The following is an 18,584-nucleotide window of genomic DNA, read 5'->3' on the forward strand; positions in this document are numbered from 1 at the left end:
TGGAGTAGAATACTTCATTTTCTCAATTATTTTAGCCCCTAACACAGTAGTTTCCAAAAGATCACCTGAAGATTTTTTTCAAAATTCCAAGCCCAGGCTGTTCGTCAGATCAGTTAAATTATAATTTACAGGTATAAGACATTTGCAAAGTCAAATGTTACTTCATTTACAGTGTTGCAAGGCGTCAGATTAAAGTTCTTTCTGACTTGCTTGTACACATTATAAGACAAAGCAGATCAGAGCTCACATCCTAAGGAAAGTTCAGCCCATGTTACCCTTCTATGTCATCTCTTCCCTAATCAGGAGCTTCTGAAAGGTTTAGGTTCGTTCTACATGTTTGTCTGGGTTAAGTTTATATTTAAAATTCTCCAGTGGCCCCTTTGCCACAATAACTCTAAGACACTACAGTTTTCCTAATGTAGTTTTAGAAATGCATCTTATTTCACTTTTAATTATTCATTCTCCAAATTCATCTTGTATCTAGAAATAAAACCAAATGGACAACGGCTGGCGAGTGCATCAATTAAATACCAACCCCCATTGGGAGGGTTTGTGCACACCTGTGTAGTGCACAGGGTACAGGCTGGTCCATGCACACTGTGCTTGCTCACTGACACATCAGGAAATATTGTTTACTGGTTCCATTAGAGGTCACTCCCATGTGACTTGTTCCCTTTCTTCCCCATGCCTGGCTTTCCCTGGTAACTATCTAGTATACTTTGTTCCATAGTCCTGGTCTGGCTTACTATAATCATCTTTTTCACTGACTAAACTTCAACCATGATGAATTAACAAATACTTGAACCTAGTAATGACAACTATAAATATAAAAACCTGGAGAGCTGGGAATGAGAATAAAACTACAGAGCTGGGAGTGAGGATTACTTATTTCCTGAACTTTATGTAGTTTATTTCATCTACGTAGGACTCCATGAGATCAGTTCAGTGTCTCTGAAGAAGACACAGATACAAAAGATTAAGCAATTGCTTGAATTTCTGCAGATGCTACAGAATAGACTTGGACTTCAAACTTAGATGTGAGATGAAACAAGTCCTTTGCTCTTTTTAGTCATCAGAACCAGCAAATAGGCATTCAAAGGAGACTAGATCACTCTGAGAAGGGACCCAAGCGAAGACTGCATAGATCTAGACAACAACGGGTAAGATTCAAGGGTGAAAGGCAGGAGGGGGCCATCCAAGCAGAGAAAGTAGCAGGAAATTTCTGGCACAGAGATGAACTGTGGTTTGGAATGTTCCACGGGGGCCAACTGACCAGGAGCCATGGGGATTAGGGGAGGCAGTACAGGTATGGGACAGTCATTCTGAAGGACACATCTGCACCTGAGAGTCACACACCAATACATTCAGTGCATTTGAATAGAAGACTGTAGATTAAAATTTTAAGAGTGGCTTTACTATGCTGCTAACTTACACTAGTTTAGATTGCTGAATTTCTAAAAAAAAGAAAGACAAATCTCAGTATTTACTAATGAAAATAAAGTACTTGCTAAAAAAAAAAAAAAGAACAACTTTATTGGGGAGCATCAAAGGGTTCTGTAAGAGACTGTGGGAGTCCCTAGAAGGAGGGAGAAACATCTACTTAAGAGCAGAAGGTTATGATGCAAGCAGCGCTTCCTGGAGATAATCTGCATTTTTGAAGATGAAGATAGTATATTAGATAACCTGGGGGAAATGGATGAGAGACCAGCCGGAAAACTCTTGTAATAACTTGAGTAATCATTCCGACTCTGACTTAGGGGAGTGGTGGGGCTGGGAGTGACAGGTGGACCTACTGAGACAATCTGAAGGGAGGGATCCAGCGTTACAGGTGGATTGAGGGGTAGATTTTGAAGAGTGGGGAGGCGGATTGGTCCCAGCTGGTCTCCAGAAAGAACTGTTAACCCTCACCCACCCTAAAACCCCACTCTCCTCTAATTGTCAAAGTTGGCATCTGTTATTAGCAAAATTTCTTTGATTAAAAAAAAAAAAAAAAAAAAAAACATGTCACTAGTCCTGCACGCTGAGCGTCCATCCCGTGAGAGGGCGCCCTGCAGCGCGGTCCCAGCAGGGCTCCTCCTTACCTGGTGGGTCTGCCAGCCGCCCAGAGCCGCAGCGCAGAGCCAGCTGCTGCTCGCAGCGCTCCGCCAGGGCCACCGCTGCCCGCAGCTGCCCCGCGCTGGCCGCGTAGGCGAAGGTCACGGAGCGTGCGTGCCCCCGGGGGCCGCCTGCGATGGTCACCTGGTCTGGGCCACCGTGCCGCACCACCGTCCACGCGGCGTCTGCGGAGCAGAAAGGGGCAAAGAGGAGGCGTCACCGCGGGGCAGGAGTCAGAGGCTGCGAAACACCTTTTATTTCAGTTCATTCTTTCCCGCGTTGTTATTGGTGCACTGTAGCTGAGCATGGTGGGGTTTGTCGTTACCCTTTTGTGCCGGCACCAATATACCCAGATAATTAGGCCAATGCCACTCTTCAGCACTTCCCCTCGGTCCCCTCCTCCCCTCCTCGGGTCCCTTTCCTCTGCTTTTCATGAGATCCCCACCTCCACCTTTCTTTTCCTCTCTAGATCTCACATATGAGAGAAAGTCTGCAACCCTTGACCTTCTGAGTTTGGCTAATTTCACTTACCATAATCGTCTCTAGTTCCATCCGTTTTCCTGCAAATGACATAATTTCCTTCTTCTTTATGGTCGAATAAAACTCCATTGTGTATATATACCTCGTTTTCTGTCGCCATTCATCAGTTGACTGACACCCAGGCTGGTTCCACAGTTTAGCTACTGAGAACTGTGCAGCTATCAACATGGGTGGGCATGCGTCACTGCAGGATATTGACTTTAATTCTTCACGATGAATACCCACACGCGGTCTAGCTGGGCATATTATGGTGGTTCCATGCCTAGTCTTTGAGGAAACTCCATGCTGATTTCCATAGTGGTTGTACTAATTTACAGTCCCGCCAACGGTGTAAAAGCGTTCCTTCTCCTCCCCATCCTCTCCAGCATTTATTATTGCTTGTGTTCTTGATGGCTGCCATTCTCACTGCTGTGAGATGAAATCTCAGTGTAATTTTGGAGGAAAATGCAAATAAAAAACTACACTGAGATTTCATCTTAATTAAGTTTTTAATCAAAATTTGAATCACTGCAAGTTCGCAGTGAACTTTTTGCCTTGGATTTGTTTAGCAACGCATTAGCCAGAATTCAGCCTCAAAGAGAAGAATATATTGGGAGAACTGATGATTAAATTTCTGTGACTTGTCTAATAATATAATGTAAAAATCACTTTTTACATCAACACAAAAATGAGGCTAAACTGGGCATGTCCATGTATTTTTTTGCTCGGTATTTTCCTCATCTGTGTGTTTATTTTCCTTATTATCAAATAAATTTATGAAAGATGCATTTGGGGATAATGGGACCTACAGATTGATGGAATTCCACAGGAAGCAACTTTGTTCAAAGCCTATCAACTTCTCAGTAAGCAAGCCCTTGAAGAATGACATGCCTTGGGCGTCCCATAGAGCATCCAGGCAGTAATCCTGGCCATCTGTCCATCTGATGATAATTTCTGATGTATTTCTGTTGTGTTGATCACTTGAATTTGTTTTCTTTTACTTTTGTCTGTTTTTTTGTGGTACTGGGGGTTGAACCCAGAGGCACTGTACTACTGAACTAAACCTCCAGCCCTTTTATGTATTTTTACTTTGAGAAAGGGCTTTGCTAAGTTGTGCAGGCTGGCCTCCAACTTACAATCCTCCTGCCTCAGCCTCCCAAGTCTCTGGGATTACAGGCTGTGTGCCACCACACCCAACCATTAGATTGTTTTGATAAAATAACAAAAAAAAAAACACACAAAAGAACAAACTTCCAAGGAAAGAACTTTAGGTTCTTTCATTTCCCAAGGGAACTCATGCTTGATGGTGTAAAGTATCGCCTAGCTGAATGGATAGCTATGGGTCAGTGGACAAGGAGCTGCTTTGAAGTCGCTCCAGTTCAACTACATCAATGCTGCCTGGTCCTTTAGCTTCTAAAAAAAAGACATATTTAGTATAAGGGACACTTTACATAGGAGTTTTCCAAACTGTAGGGATGGGGAAAATTCATATGGATATACATTTTTAAGAATTCAAAATCAAAACAATGTAGTACGTGTGTTTTTTGTTGTTTGTTTTTGGGGGTTTTTTTAGTCCAGGAATTGACCAAAGGGATGCTTAAACACTGAGCCACATCTCAACCCTTTTTATGTTTTATTTTAAGACAAGGTCTCTCTTGAGTCGCTTAGGGCCTCGATAAGTCGCTGAGGCTGGCTTTGAACTTGCGATCCTCCTGCCTCAGCCTCCCCAGTCACTAGGTTTACAGGTGTGTGCCACCATGCCCAGCTATATTAGGTTTTCTATTGAGAAATCACCCTCCCATCCTGTCACATCTCAGGATTTTTAATGACATGGTTTCCAAATGTGTGTAAGAGAAGTTTAACAGTCTTACTGCTGTTCACCATATCAAAATAACAAACCATATTCCCACCATATCAAAATAACAAACAGAGGGACAAGGAAGCCGGCAGTATGGCTGGAACAACCCTTTGGCCATGGTTCCTATGGAGAGCACGGTGTCCACGAAGGGACGGAAAGGACAGACAGAACCTGTGAACTGAAGGAGGGAACACAAGCTTGAATTCAATGACCGTGGCCTGCTGTCCTCACAAAGGGGCCGCCCAGGCCTCCTGCAGCAATCTCAGTTCCAAGGCTCTTTCCTTTCATAAGGTTCTCAGCATGAATTTCTTTTCATTTCAGAATCTTTAAACTCCTGGCCATCCTGTGTGTGCATGGCTCCTACTCTCCATTCACCTTCAGGTTTCTCCTGTCGACTGGATCAAATCCACAGACACCTGACACTCAGTGGGGCCTTGAAGATAATCAGTCACGTGCCATTTTGGGGTCCTGAGTCATGGTTTGATGGTCCTGGGTAACTCACTTTAATAACTTTGCAGTCATGAATGATCACAGTGTAATCATAGAAAAACAGGTTGAGATCTATCTGGAAAACTGTTGTCCCAGAGAGCATCATGAGACTTACACACCTGTAAACCTCTTCTCCCTTGTGGGATTTCCGTTGAGAAGTCGGATATGATTCTTATCTTTGCTCCTGTGGAGGTGAGGTGGGTTTTTGTTGTTGTTATTGTTTTGTTTTGTTCTTTTCTGACTTCTGTCAAGGTTTTTCTTTACCTTTGATGGCCCACAGTTTGAATATCCGTGCCTAGGCATGGTTTTACGTTGGCAGTGGTTAGTAGCATATCCTGTTTTAGTGTTCTTTAAACTTCCTGGATCTGCGATGGGTGACAAGAATTCATGAAAAATCCTAGTTATTATTGCTTCAAAATTGGCTTCTGTTCCTTTCTTTATTTCTTCTCCTGATATTCCATTTACATGAAAGTTACACCTTTTATAATTATATCACAATTCTCATGATATTCTGGGTTTAGTTTTTTCAGTCTTTTTTTTTAAAAAAAAAAAAATCTCTTGGCTTTTCAGTTTTGGAAATTTCTATTTTGATATCCCCAAACGTAGAGATTTCTTTCCTCTGCTATATCCAGTCTCCTAATGAACTCATCTGAGGCATGTTTTCATTTTTGTTCCAATAGTTGGATTTCTGGCATCCCTTTTTCCTTCTTTTTGAGAATTCCCTCCTCTCTGATGCACGGCTCCTCTGCTCTTGCATGCTGTCTGCTTGGTCTCTTAGACCATTAATCTGTTAGTCCCAGTGGTTTTCAGTTCCTAGTCTGCTAATTCTAACATCCCTGCCGTATTTGTTTCTATGGCTTCCTCTTTCTCTTTTGAATTGTTTTCTGCTGTTTGTTTTATTTTTGGTTTTCCTTGACATTTTTTCCTGATAGCCAGGGGTGATGCATTGGTCCAAGTCATGCTGCCACCAGACCTTTAGTGAATCAAGCGAGATGCAGCCAGGGGGAGGGCCTGTGTGATGCCATCATGAGCCTGGGCCTCTGCACTGTGGCCTCAGCTCCCTCCCCAGCACCCTCAGGCATTTCCCTTTTCCTAAGTAGGCTAAACTCTGAAATATATCCCAATAGTTTAGGCTCTGAAAACATTCTTTCTCAAGGGCAGGTCAAGGAGAATAGAATGCTCTGGTGAGTGTTTCCAGGTGATTCTTTCTCCACTTACCCTTCTGGAAGCATAAGGAGATTTTCCTCCAATATCACTGTAAGAAACAGGTCAAGCTCCTCACAGCGTAAGGATCCTTCTCTGACTGCAGATCTGAGTTCCCAGACTTGTCTCCGCAGGGACTCCAGCAATTTGTCAATCACTTTTTAGGTTTTCCCACCCAGGCTCTGGGAAGTGGTGATTCTCTGTGTCTGCCTGCTTCTCTCTCCAATAGGGGGAACAGCAGTCTGCTCTGTGACTTCACATCTTTGCTAGATCTAGGAAGAGTCATTGATTTTTCATTTTGTCCAGTTTTTTACTTAGTAAGATGGAGCGGTGACTTCCAAACTCCTTAGCAAGACAGATGGAAGCCACTGGCTCCTGAAAGCTATCACTCTACATGCATTTTTCAAGCTAGTGGAACAATATTTGACAACAGCACCTTTTTTAATTGCTTTTGCTTAATCTGCTATAAGCAATGCAACCTCCAGAGAGAAGATGACTTTTTCTAGGGGAGTTTAGTGATTCCTCTGTCATTAAGTAGATTTTGTCATTAGATGCTTCCCTTACCAACTTCACCAAGCCTCATTCTTCTCATCTTAAAACAATGACAAGATCCTTGCAAGTGTGACCTTGGTTAAGTCCTTTGATATTTGCCAAGACCACATTACTGCAAGAACCCATTGTGAAGAAGCTGAACCACAGCAAGGGACCCCGGGAAAGCTGCATGGCTGATGCTCTGGGTGCTGGACCCTTCTCATGTTAGTGTGATTGTCGGAACCAGGGAGTTTGGGAGATGGTGAGTTTCTGTTGGTGGGACTTCTGTATTTTATATCTTCAGTGCTTTGCTGATCACGTGGTTCTAAATTTTTGGAATATTCACATTTTAAACATTCTTTGGCAATCTTCACTAAAGCATTTTTAATTTCTATGTACTTTCATTTGTTTGTTTCCTTCTTTTCTAGGTGTTTGCTGGTCCATTTGGTCACTGTCCAGTTTGACGGGACTTCACAACCTTTTCTCTGCACACTAAACGAGAACTATTTATTTCACATTTCTTCTTTCCAGAGAGCTCACTGAAATTTGCTAGGGCAGATTTCTGTAAAAATTTAATTACCTAAGAGGCATTTTACAGCAACCTTCAACAATCAAGCTGTGTTCATTTGTAATAATATCTAAACCAGGAGTGGTTTGATAATATTAACACAAATCAAATTTCTTTTATTATAAAAATTACATGCTATTGAAGATATATATACACATACATACATACATATCTTATTAGTACTTATAAAAATCTCTTTTTTGTTCTAAATTTTTAAAATATGTAAATCACAGAATCAAAGCTTTATATGTCATCATGGTGCATATGAAAAATATGTAATTGTGACAAGTGTTGCAGTCATAGCAGAACATTAAGTTTCACCTATAACCCAACCAAGGTAAGTAAGAAATACAAGGAAGTTTTATTGACAATAAAATTAGCCAATATATCAAGTTGCATGTTTTAACAATGCTGCCAACTAGCGAATCTCTCCCTGGCCTATCCTGATCATGGGCATAAACAGTTGATATCCAGGTCTGAAGGTTATTAACGTACCTGTCATGTTGCAGTACACAAGAAACGGTCCCAGGGGGCCACTGCCATCAGCATCAATATAGTAAAGCCCAGAAGGACTCCCTCGGTGCTTGTGGGCCTCGCAGGACTGCTCATACAGTGCTGTAGGAGAACACCATCCATCAGAAGCAGAAGGGATCTCTCAATTGGTTTAATTAGTGTCCAAAGGTTTCCATTTCTGAATTACAGACACATGATACATATTACCTGACATAATTTTAATTAGTTTGTATGACATTATATTTGATTAGGTAGAAGACAGAAAGGTGACATATTATAAATTAAATGTACTTTCACTAACAAAGGAGAAGGACATTAGCAAGTCAAGATGGATTTAAGTGTTGAACATTGTTAGGTGCTAAATAAATATTTGGCATATAGTTCTATTTGAAGAAAAAGGAAAAAGTGTACTGGTGACTAAAATGAAGATTTTCATGGGAATGTGAGGTCACTGGGCAATGTCTAGGGATTGTAGTTTCAATATGTAAATGTTCTCTTCCTTTTGAGCAAGGAAGATGAAGATTCTGAAGCCTAGTGTCAAAGATTTGAAGGGGCATTTTACAGAAATCTGTGAATCTGAATCCTATCTGCTGTGGATTCATGATTGTATTCAAATTCCCTTCCTTACAGAACAGCTTAACCTCCGCCAGCAACCTAATACCTTCCAACAAGTCATGCCACTTCCAACCCCCTCATGGTTTAAAGCTATAAATTCTCTGCCATTTAGTAAAACCTCAGGATACATTTTTCAAGATTGCTTAAATCTGTGTTTTCCTGCACTGCAATTCTAATTAGCTCCCAATCTGCGTTATTTTCTTTGTTCTTGATGAGGTTGACTTATTCTGGGTCCACAGCAAAGCCCAAGGAAGGGGATGAGAGTTATTCTTTCTCATTTTGCAAAACAGGAGGAAAAAAACTTTGCAAGAGGACATCTTAAATCTAAGCAACCTTAAGGTAAATACAACCAGCTGTCAAATGAGAATGGCCCCACAGTAAATGGTCCAAATCAACAGTTATTTAACAAACTTCTTAGATGAAAACACAAATAGGACAGATTGCTTTTCTGTCATTCTTTCCCACTTGTATATTTATTTAAATGCACAAATTTATAAATGCCTGCTCGGATTCATTCATATTAATGACAATGATTAGACCTACATAGTGAACAAATTAGGAGAATTCTTGTTTTATGTGAACTTCTTGACTTAAACGACAATGTGTACACATATAATTATATGAGTGTCCCAAACAAAAATGACCTGTTTTAACTCTAAGCAGTCTTGTCTCACGGTCCTTGACTGTGGGCTTGGTGAAATTTCACCTTTGCTTGGTGTACCTGTTTGGAAGCCACAATTATGGAGAACCACAATTAGCAACCATATCATTACATCAGAGTGAAATCTGAATAGCTCCTTTTAAAATTTCTGATATTTTCCCTCAGATTTGCTCTGAGTTACATTTGCAGCAGAGATGGCCTTGGACTGTCTGCTCCCTTGAGAAGCTCTTGTCTAGATCCTCAAGCTGGGAGCACAGGATTCTCCCTAAGCCTCATTTGCATGCAGAGAGCAGAGTTAATAACACTCCACACCCTGCCTTCCTGTTACAGTTTTTATAAAAATCAAATTAAAGAAGTCACAAGGAGTTGCTATAAGTTTCAAGTAGAACCTCAGTGCAAGGGAGTCGAAGTGATGATTTCCTGTCTTACACTGTTTCTTTAAAGACCCAGGGAAGGGCAAATTGTTTGCAAGGAGATGCACAGAAAGAAGAGAACTTTAAAAGTTCAAACAACAACAACAAAAAAGGGTGTGTGTGTGAGAGAGAGATTTTCAAGGCTTCTGGCATGTTCTAATCTTTAACAAATTAGTGGTCAATAAACTAGTCTGGGCTTTAAAAGATAGAGGATGATTCTTCACTAAAGACAGATGACGTCTACTTGGGAGAGGCAGTATAGATAAGTTATAGCAAGTCACCTAGAAGTGCTTCCTACAGTGTCCATTAGGAGCACATGCAAAGCTGGTTCAAACAGACCTCTGGGCTCCATCCCAAGAGATTCAGGTCCAATAGGTTTGGGTGAGACCTGAGGTTCTTTATTTGTAACACGTTCCCAGTGACTCTGAAGCTTCTGGTATGAGGAGCACCCTTCAAATGCTGGAGCTAAGGATCTAGAGCCTACTTCCTGAAGTTCAAATTCTCAGGATGCCTTTAAGTAGCCTGAAGGTCAAGTTACTTGACCTCTCTCTGTCCTCGGTTTGCAATGAGGATAATAATAGTACTTTATTCTTGAAGCTGCTTTAGGGTTAAATGAGTTAATTCATGCAAATCACTATTTGCATGAGGATAGATATATTTCTGTACTCCATAAATGCATACTTTTATAATTATTCACTTATAATCATCATTACCAGCAAGGAAAATTAAAGTTGTAAGAGACCTTAAAGGTCTGCTAGTTTTTAGCTGATATCTAATTGCCTCTTCTATAATTTCCATCCCGTTATTTTTTATACTTAATTTTATTACATTTAATAATGAAAGCCAGGCAACTGAGTATTTTTCTACTTTTCTTTGATTAAAAGGATTCTCAATTGAAACTACAGCCCAACTCAAGGAAAGGAATGAGTTGTGACATCATGCATTCCTGATTTAATCTAGCTTAATTTTACTCTTTACTTTTATTCTACCATACCTAATTCATCATATTTACCAGCTTCTTTTGTGTAACCGACTTAGTACTCCACATTTCTGTACACTGTCTCAACACCCTTGTATTAAATGAGCTTGGGGTTGGGGGCCAGGCTCAGTGGTAGAGTGCTTGCCAGCATGCATGAGGCTCTGGGTTTGATCCCCAACATGGTGGGGGATAACTAATTAATGATAAAATAAAGTGAGGTGGTTTAAATATAATCTAGAAATTAACTATTATTAAATACTTATTAATTGATAATATTAATAATTAATTAATAAAGACTTATTTGAATATGTGATCGAAAAGATGCCAGGCACACATAAACGATGAATGAAAAGGAAATGAAGTGACAAAGACACAGAAATGAGGACAATGAGGTGGAAGGCTTACGGGAATGGCAGGTCTCTCCAGTGTAGCCTGTGCCCTCACAGTTGCAGGAGAAGGTGTCCCAGGACTGGGCACATGCACCCCCATGTTCACAGAAGCTGGGCAGGCATCTGTAAGGAAACAGATACGGCTCTATTCTCCTTGGTCAGTCTGCATAAAATAAAAATCCTCTTTACTAAAAATAGATTAATGCAAAAGTACAACATACCCAAGAAAATGTCGTGTTACTAGTGATTTGTCATCAAGATTTTCTGGTCATCATGATACATTTATTTAAATACATTTACTGGCCTATAACTGATCATATGTATCTTTGACAACTTTCAACACGTCATATTTTTTTTTTCTGTTGTGACAAAATACTAACTTAATGTGTGGCTGGGAAAATCAATTACAGATATAAAATTTGCCCAGCACTATACTACATTGTGGACATTTTTCAAAGAGGAGACACAGAAGGAGGAGAGAGAGAGACAGGAGCACCTTCCATCATAATGCAACATAGCTCCAGGAATCGTGAAGAACATTTAACTTAGGTCCACGTGTTGCCCTTTAGATTTAGAATGGGTGATCAATTAATGGTAGATTTAACAATGTTAAGATCTATCGTAGATTCAATGCAATATCTATAAAATTGTCAATGGCTTTAAATTTTTATTTTTAGAAATAGAAAAATTTATCCTAAAGTACATGGGGAGTCTCTGGGGACCCCGAATAGCCAACACAATCGTGATAGAAAACAGAGTGGAGTTCTCGCACTTTCAGAGCTTTCTGGATTCTGTTGCATCCCACTGTAAAGCTGTGAGGCTGTTCCAGCCTACTGGCCTCCAGGTTCTTAGAAGAACTTGGAGAAGGGTGCTGGGTGAACGGGCAAGTTTCTAAGCATAGCGTGGAGATTCCAGGGACAAATGGTGGCCTCCCAGAGGCTGGGTTGGGATCTGCCCCTGCCCACCTTGTCCCATGGCTGAGAATGCTGCTCAGGAGATAGGAGGGAAGTGAAGGACCTAAACACCACTGGCTTTCTGCACTGTAGGCCCAGAACTTGGAGGCCCAGGCTGCGAGGGGAAAAGCAGTGTGTATTGGAAAGGCAGGTGCAGGGGAGCTAGGACCTGGCCCTGCCTGCAGGGGCCCAGAGCAGGAGCCGGAGAGGGGAGGGGAGGAGGGAAGTGAGACCTCCTGCTTGTGGCTGGAGGACCAAGGCCAGGCAGGAAGCTACCATGTGGACACTGGCAGGAGTCTCCAGGGGCTTCGAAGGGGTCCTTCGAGGAAACTGAAAGGGTTGTGGAAGAAGAGATCACCGAATTACCTGCGTGCCGGCACCCCAGCAAAGTACCACAAGTTTAAGGTCAAGATTTTGACTAATTACCTCAAGTTAAGGAGAGTTTAGTCTAAGAGGAGAATAATTATGGGAAATCAGAGTCACAATTTTCAAATATTTCAAGGGTCAAAGTATGACAGGGACCCAGAGCAATGAGTAGGTGCCCTTCCCCTTCTCCTTAACATATGGAACATTTTAAGATCAACCTGACGTGAAGATTCCACAAATCATAAGAAGATTACAAACCACTGCTGATAATGTAGTTTTACTTAAAATATCTTAGAAGAACTATTAAGTGATCAGAAACATATGAACAGGCTCATCATAATTTTGTTTTCAAGTAAACATATCAATAATGACAATTTTACATGTAGTTCAGAGAAGCCACCCAGAGTAAAGGAGACTAATGCTGGAGAAAGGTGGGGTCAAAGGTGGGGAGCCTGTGCCACCTGGCAGTTCTAGTGGGGAGGTAGCAGGCCTTCCTGTTCAGAGAGCTCCAGGTGGCCTGGACCATGACACAGGGCATGGAAGGCAAAGGTGGACTTTTTTTTTTTTTTTTACACTAAGGTCATGAGAGTCTGAAGGAAGAGGCCGTGCTCTGCAGCATGTCATCCTGAGTACACGTGGCTGTTTTTTGCTTAGCCTAAAATTTTGGTAAAAGAAGGTGACTTCATATCCCATATATTTAGTAGGCTTTTTAGCTTTGGTGTTTGAAGAACAAATTTTTATTTTGTGATTAAAATAATTTTTAATTCCCCAAAAGGGTGAGAGAGGTTCATAGACCTGTGTTCAAGATATTTAGAAGTGAGTTTTCAGGATATCCAAACTGAATGAGAAGGGAAATAGCAAAGCTCTTTTACTCTTTAGAGTATCACATGGTAGCACCAGGTTTCCCATTTTTACTGCTTATGATATGTAGTTGTTTTAAAAACATCTGCTTGAATCAAATGTATGAAATATGATATGTCAAGAGCTTTGTAATGTTCTGAACAACTAATAATAATAAAAATAAATAAAAACATGTTGAAAGGCTAGACTCTATACACTGACCCAAGAATGAAATAGTGGATAAGCCAATTTGTAATCTCATTTGAAAAGTGTTCCTTAAAACCCTTCTCTGAGCCAGCATGGTGGTAGACACCTGTAATCCCAGTGGCTCAGGAGGCTGAGACAGGAGGATCGTGAGTTCAAAGCCAGCCTCAGCAAAAAGTGAGGCCCTAAACAACTCAGGGAGACCCTGTCTCTAAATAAAATACAAAATAGGGCTGGGGAGGGGGCTCAGTGGTCAAGTGCCCCCTGAGTTCAATCCCTGCTACCAAAACAACAAGGATAACAGCCACAAACCCTTCTCTGAAGTGGTTATAGTGCACAGTGGCTGAGGCAGCATATCATGGCGGAAAACATGACAGAGGAAGCTGCTCACTTCATGGCAGCCAAGAAGCAAAAAGAGGAAGGGGTGGGTCCCAACTTCCCCTTCCAGGGCATGCCCCCAGTGACCTAACTTCCTCCCTCTAGGCCCCACTTCCTGAAGCCATTAACACATCCAAACCATAGCACTTCACAACAGATAAGATGTGAACAGATCACATCTGGGGTCCTTGACAAGATATCAATGACTTACAAAAGGAGAAAGCCACACACTTGCATCACAGCTGACTGTCCTCAGTCCTCACAGTGACAGCCCTGGGATACCTCCCCGTGAGCCTCTGTTGGCTGAGGGTCCTGCATCTTGCCTGGTGAGCTGGCACCCAAAGAGCAGGTGACCAGCTCCATGGCATATCTCCAGACACAGGTGACCAGCTCCCAACCACCATCCCCATGACACAGCCTGGTCCCATCCACGCAGTCCTAAAAGTCTCTGCCAAGAATTCCAACCCCACAGGCAAAAGTAGGAGTTACTGGGACAATTGTTTTGTGATACACTCTTCCTCTTTGACTCTCTGTTTTCCTACAAATCAACAGAAGTTTCAAGGGGGAAATTATTCTTGGTTAAATCAAGTTCTTAGTAGTGAAAATTTCAATCCATAGAAATTATGTTCTTTTAAAATATCACTATGCTTTGTAAACTGAAACAAGTTTAGGGGGAGAAGACAGTTTTATGGCTAATGTTTAAAGCAGAATGACTAACGAACTACTGATGAAGTAGAAGGCAGTAAGTTTGGACATTCTAAAATTTGTATTAACTTTTTATTTTTAATCTATAGCATTAATTCTTGGCTTTATTTTATTTTAATTGACATTAAAGCTGTATAGGTTTGTGGGGTACCATGTGATGTCTCCACACTTATAGTTACGAGTCATAATCTGCATTTATTTATTGATGGCACATGCCAAGGGGAAGGCAATAAGGCATTTCATACAGAGAAATATCATTCTTCTAAGTGATTATAACTTTTCAGCCAAAAGAGTAATAGAGATAAGGCATAATAACTAGCAGTATGAACTGTGTGAAGGCTTAATTGTTAAAAATTAAAATATCTATCTTGTAGTCTCCATCTTTCACTGAGTTTGTCATTACACAACTATCTTCACCAACCTCTGTGGTGCAGTTCCAGAGATTACTTCATATCTGCTCCATGGAAGAGATTTGGTATTTGATGGCTGACACCACAAATGAAAACAACAGTGACTTGTCCAGACACACTGCCCCTCGGCATGGCCACCCACAAGTGGCATGGTGGCCAGCACTGGGTTGATGACTAAGAGCCCAGTAACATGGGGCCATTTTTAATTAAAATTCCTGAGGTATACATACGCCTTTTTATAAAATGCTATCATCCGAAAAACACAGTTTATACAACTAAAAATGAAGGTTTTGAATCCTCACTGTAATATGACTATTTTATTCCCTGCAGAAAGATAGTAGATAAAAAAGAGAGAATAAGATTAAGAGAATGAAATTCACTTTTTCCCCATGCGTCTGCCGTTTTTTCCTTTTAGCTTTGGAGGCAGGCCTGCTGAGATGACCCAGGTGGCCCCTACCTGTCGGTGATGCTGCAGGCGTCTATCTGAAGATCGCTGAAACTCCCCAGCGCCCCTTGCTGTACCGAGATGGGATCCACCACTGTGCCACCAATGGAGATGAGCCTCAGGCACCCCTGAAACCCTCCCAGAGGACTTGCACATCCAGAGCCTGAGCTGTTGTCGGGACAGCCTGCACACAGAGACAAAGACAGGAGGAAATCCACAACGTCACCAAGCGGGTCCACAGTATTTATTCTGAGGACTGCAGCTTCCCTGTTTATGGATTCTTGAAGAATGAATTTTGATAGGAGGTGACACATTACATCACTCACTAGATAGGTGAGAAGGACACAAGTCAGAGTTGATCAAATGTTGGATGATACCTGGAATTCAGAAGTTTAAAAAGTGGGGGGGGGGGGGCGGGGATTAAGATTTAAAATTCATGACAAGGAATTATTGCACATCAAAAAGAAGAGATGTTTGACTTTTAAAATTTCATCGAAGAAGAAATAATAAATTTTGGCATCATGTAGCATTAGTAAGAGAAATTAAAATGAAGGTGAAGTTAAAATAAGTCAAGTCATAGCCCGTATTTCATGTAAGAGCCTCTGTATTTGTGAAGTGTGGAAAATGCTACTTAAAAATATAGTTGGATGCTCCTATGTATCTAAACATGTTTAATATCTACCCTGGAGGTGTTTTTGTGTGTTAGAATGTGTGTGCATTTGAGAATATTTTAAAACTAGTTTTATGTTGACTGAACAGAAATATTTAGATTGGCTTTTCTACTAACAGTATTTAGTGCTTTAGTCACATATATAACCAAAGACTACATTCTAGTGTTAACAACTTAGTACAAAAAGAAAAAGGAGACACCTCACTTCTAGGGCACATAATGATAAATAAAAGAACAGTATAGGCTGTTCCATGAGCGAACAGAAATTAAACAGACACTTGATCATTTCCAATATAATAAGTTAAATGTTAAAAGTCTCATCACACCCATCAACTAACGTACAAATGGTGATGCTTATGATATAATTTACCTTGACCGTGTGGGCTTTGTGGAAGAGAAATACTTACATTAATAAGTATGAGCAAGACCACAACTTTGATTTGAATTAGGCAATATTACCCACACATAAATTCAAACATGTAGAAAATTAGTGATCTGAACTCTCCCACTATCTGCTGAGCTACAGTACATAACTTGATAATGGAACTTAGATTCACGTGTTGCCAGATTAAGAGAAGGGATAAAAGTGCACACTACTATTAAAGAAAGGAAAGCATTACAAAGGGACTTGTTGCAGAATCAAATTACAAGGCATTTATCTAAAACAAGAGTCTGCAAATGTTTTCTGTAGGAGGCCAGGTAGTAATGCTTAAGGTTCTGAGGAGCACAATATGATCTCTGTCAAATATTCTACTTGCTTTTTTCTTTTCCTTAACAACATTTTAAACATATGAAAAAAATCTTTGCTTTGGCCTACATAATAAGTCATGGGTCTTAGATGATCTAATTCTGATTCAGGAAATATTTTAACTTGTGAATATGAAATGGGTGCCTCATTTCTTAACAGCATAATGCCAAACAAATCATAAATCAAATTAATAATTTTGGTTGTGTTTCATGAGATTTTAGCTTTTGAAATTTTTTATTACTTGCCCTATTTAAAAAAAACTTGTTTGTGTTGATTGCACAGCATTATTCTTTTCAAGCTTATGGAATCTAATTTCTTTATTTTTTCCATCATTTAAATATTAGGTATTGCCAGGTGCATGCCTATAATTCCAGCAGCCTGAGAGGCTGAGGCAGGAGGATGATGAGTTCAAATTCAGCCTCAGCAACTCAGCAAGGCCTGAAGCAACTCAGTGAGACCCTGTCTCTAAATAAAACACACACACACAAAAGGGGTGGGGATGTGGCTTAATGGTTCAATCTCTAGTACCTCCCCCGAAAAAAGTAAATGCCATAGCTCTATGGGTTCTAGATTGATCTGTAACTTGGAATTTATTTCTTTATTTTACCAGTGTGACCAAAGGTACATTTATTTTCTAGATTTTTATCATGGATTATTTAACATCTGTGCATTATTCAAGAACTATAATTCAAATAAAACCTCAAAGTGTCAAACTTAATTCAACAATTGCTTGAAAAAAAAGAATTAAAGAATGATTACAGAACATAGGTGGTTTTCATTCATCTGTCTTTGACTTTATGTTATCAATCACTTGTACAATTTCAAAGAACAGGCAATGAAGATTCTTTTTATTGGAATCAAGGAATTAATTCAATCAATGAATGGAATGGAATAAAATCCTCTTAAAGCTTGCAATGCACAATGTTTGAGAAGAATCTGGAGTTGGGCACTGGAGTGCATACCTGTAATCCCAGCAACTTGGGAAGCTGAGGCAGGAGAATTACAAGTTCAAGGCCAGCCTCAGCAACTTAGAGACCCTGTCTCAAAAATACAAAATAAAAGAGACTGGGGATGTAGCTTAGGTGGTAGGTGGGAGAACACTCCTGGGCTCAATATTCAGTAGTAGTAGTAGTAGTAGTAGTAGTAGTAGTAGTAGCAGTAATAATAATAATAATAATAATAATAATAATAGGATCATGTAGTCTTCAATGTATTAAACTGGGTAATGAACATTAGCTGTACCAGAGGCTGTTTCTATGTTAAGAAATGATCTATTTCTAATTCATGTGCATCAATTCAACTTAACCACTTTACATTGTAAAAATGGTTAAATCTATTGTTTTCCAAGGTTTACATTCAAATGGGTAAATTCAGTTAAATAGGCATGCATAGAGAAAATTCAAAATTTACTAAAAAAAAGCAGACAAGCTCAAGAATATTTATAAAAGTAATTTTTATATAATTTTATAAAAGATAAAAGCAGAGAAGACAATTGTCTAACAATAGTCAAATTGAAGAGCAGAGGTAATAAATAAGATAGGTATATTCATGTAATGGGATAGGTACATTCTTTTGAAAAATATTAAATATTTTCTAAATATTTTTGTAATGATCTTGGTAAAAATAAATACTATTATGACAAAAATAAAAGTAACAAGCATGTATTACATTAGCACATATATATTTATAGAAATGTGCTCTTGAATGCCTGGGCATTATTATAACTCACAGGCAGAATGTTAAACTGTAAGTGGTGATACAATATTCACTGTTTGACAAATAATCTCCTGTAGTTAATTTTATTTGATATCATAAAGAGTTTGGATGGCATTTTCCCTCCTACCTGTCAGAGCTTCATAAACCCTTACTTTTAAAGTGATAGTTCTTGGCTTTATTGACTATTTGCGAAATAATTTGCCCCTTAGGGTTGTTATAAAATCTATCACATGAAGCAACATCCTAAAGCAACTTTGATCAGATGTGCACTCCTCAGAATGGGAGGGAAGAGAGCAACCAGAGCTTCACAGGTGGAC

General features: G+C 40.0%; 1 protein-coding gene across 2 annotated transcripts in view; it reads right to left on the minus strand.

The window, feature by feature from the left end:
* The window catches only part of LOC308631964 (contactin-associated protein-like 3), a gene marked incomplete at its 3' end in the record, with an annotated part of 203,915 nt that overhangs the window by 48,671 nt on the left and 136,660 nt on the right, over positions 1-18,584 (minus strand). For both annotated transcript variants that reach the window (XM_081263514.1, XM_081263513.1), the window contains exons 10-13: positions 15,146-15,317; positions 10,849-10,955; positions 7,758-7,877; positions 2,082-2,279 (exon numbers count right to left, since the gene is read on the minus strand). In XM_081263514.1, coding sequence (XP_081119640.1) covers positions 2,082-2,279; positions 7,758-7,877; positions 10,849-10,955; positions 15,146-15,317 — 597 coding nt within the window. The remainder of the gene's footprint in view (positions 1-2,081; positions 2,280-7,757; positions 7,878-10,848; positions 10,956-15,145; positions 15,318-18,584) is intronic.

This window comes from Spermophilus citellus (genome assembly GCF_964194105.1).
Source record: "Spermophilus citellus genome assembly, chromosome: 12".
Taxonomy (NCBI): domain Eukaryota; kingdom Metazoa; phylum Chordata; class Mammalia; order Rodentia; family Sciuridae; genus Spermophilus; species Spermophilus citellus.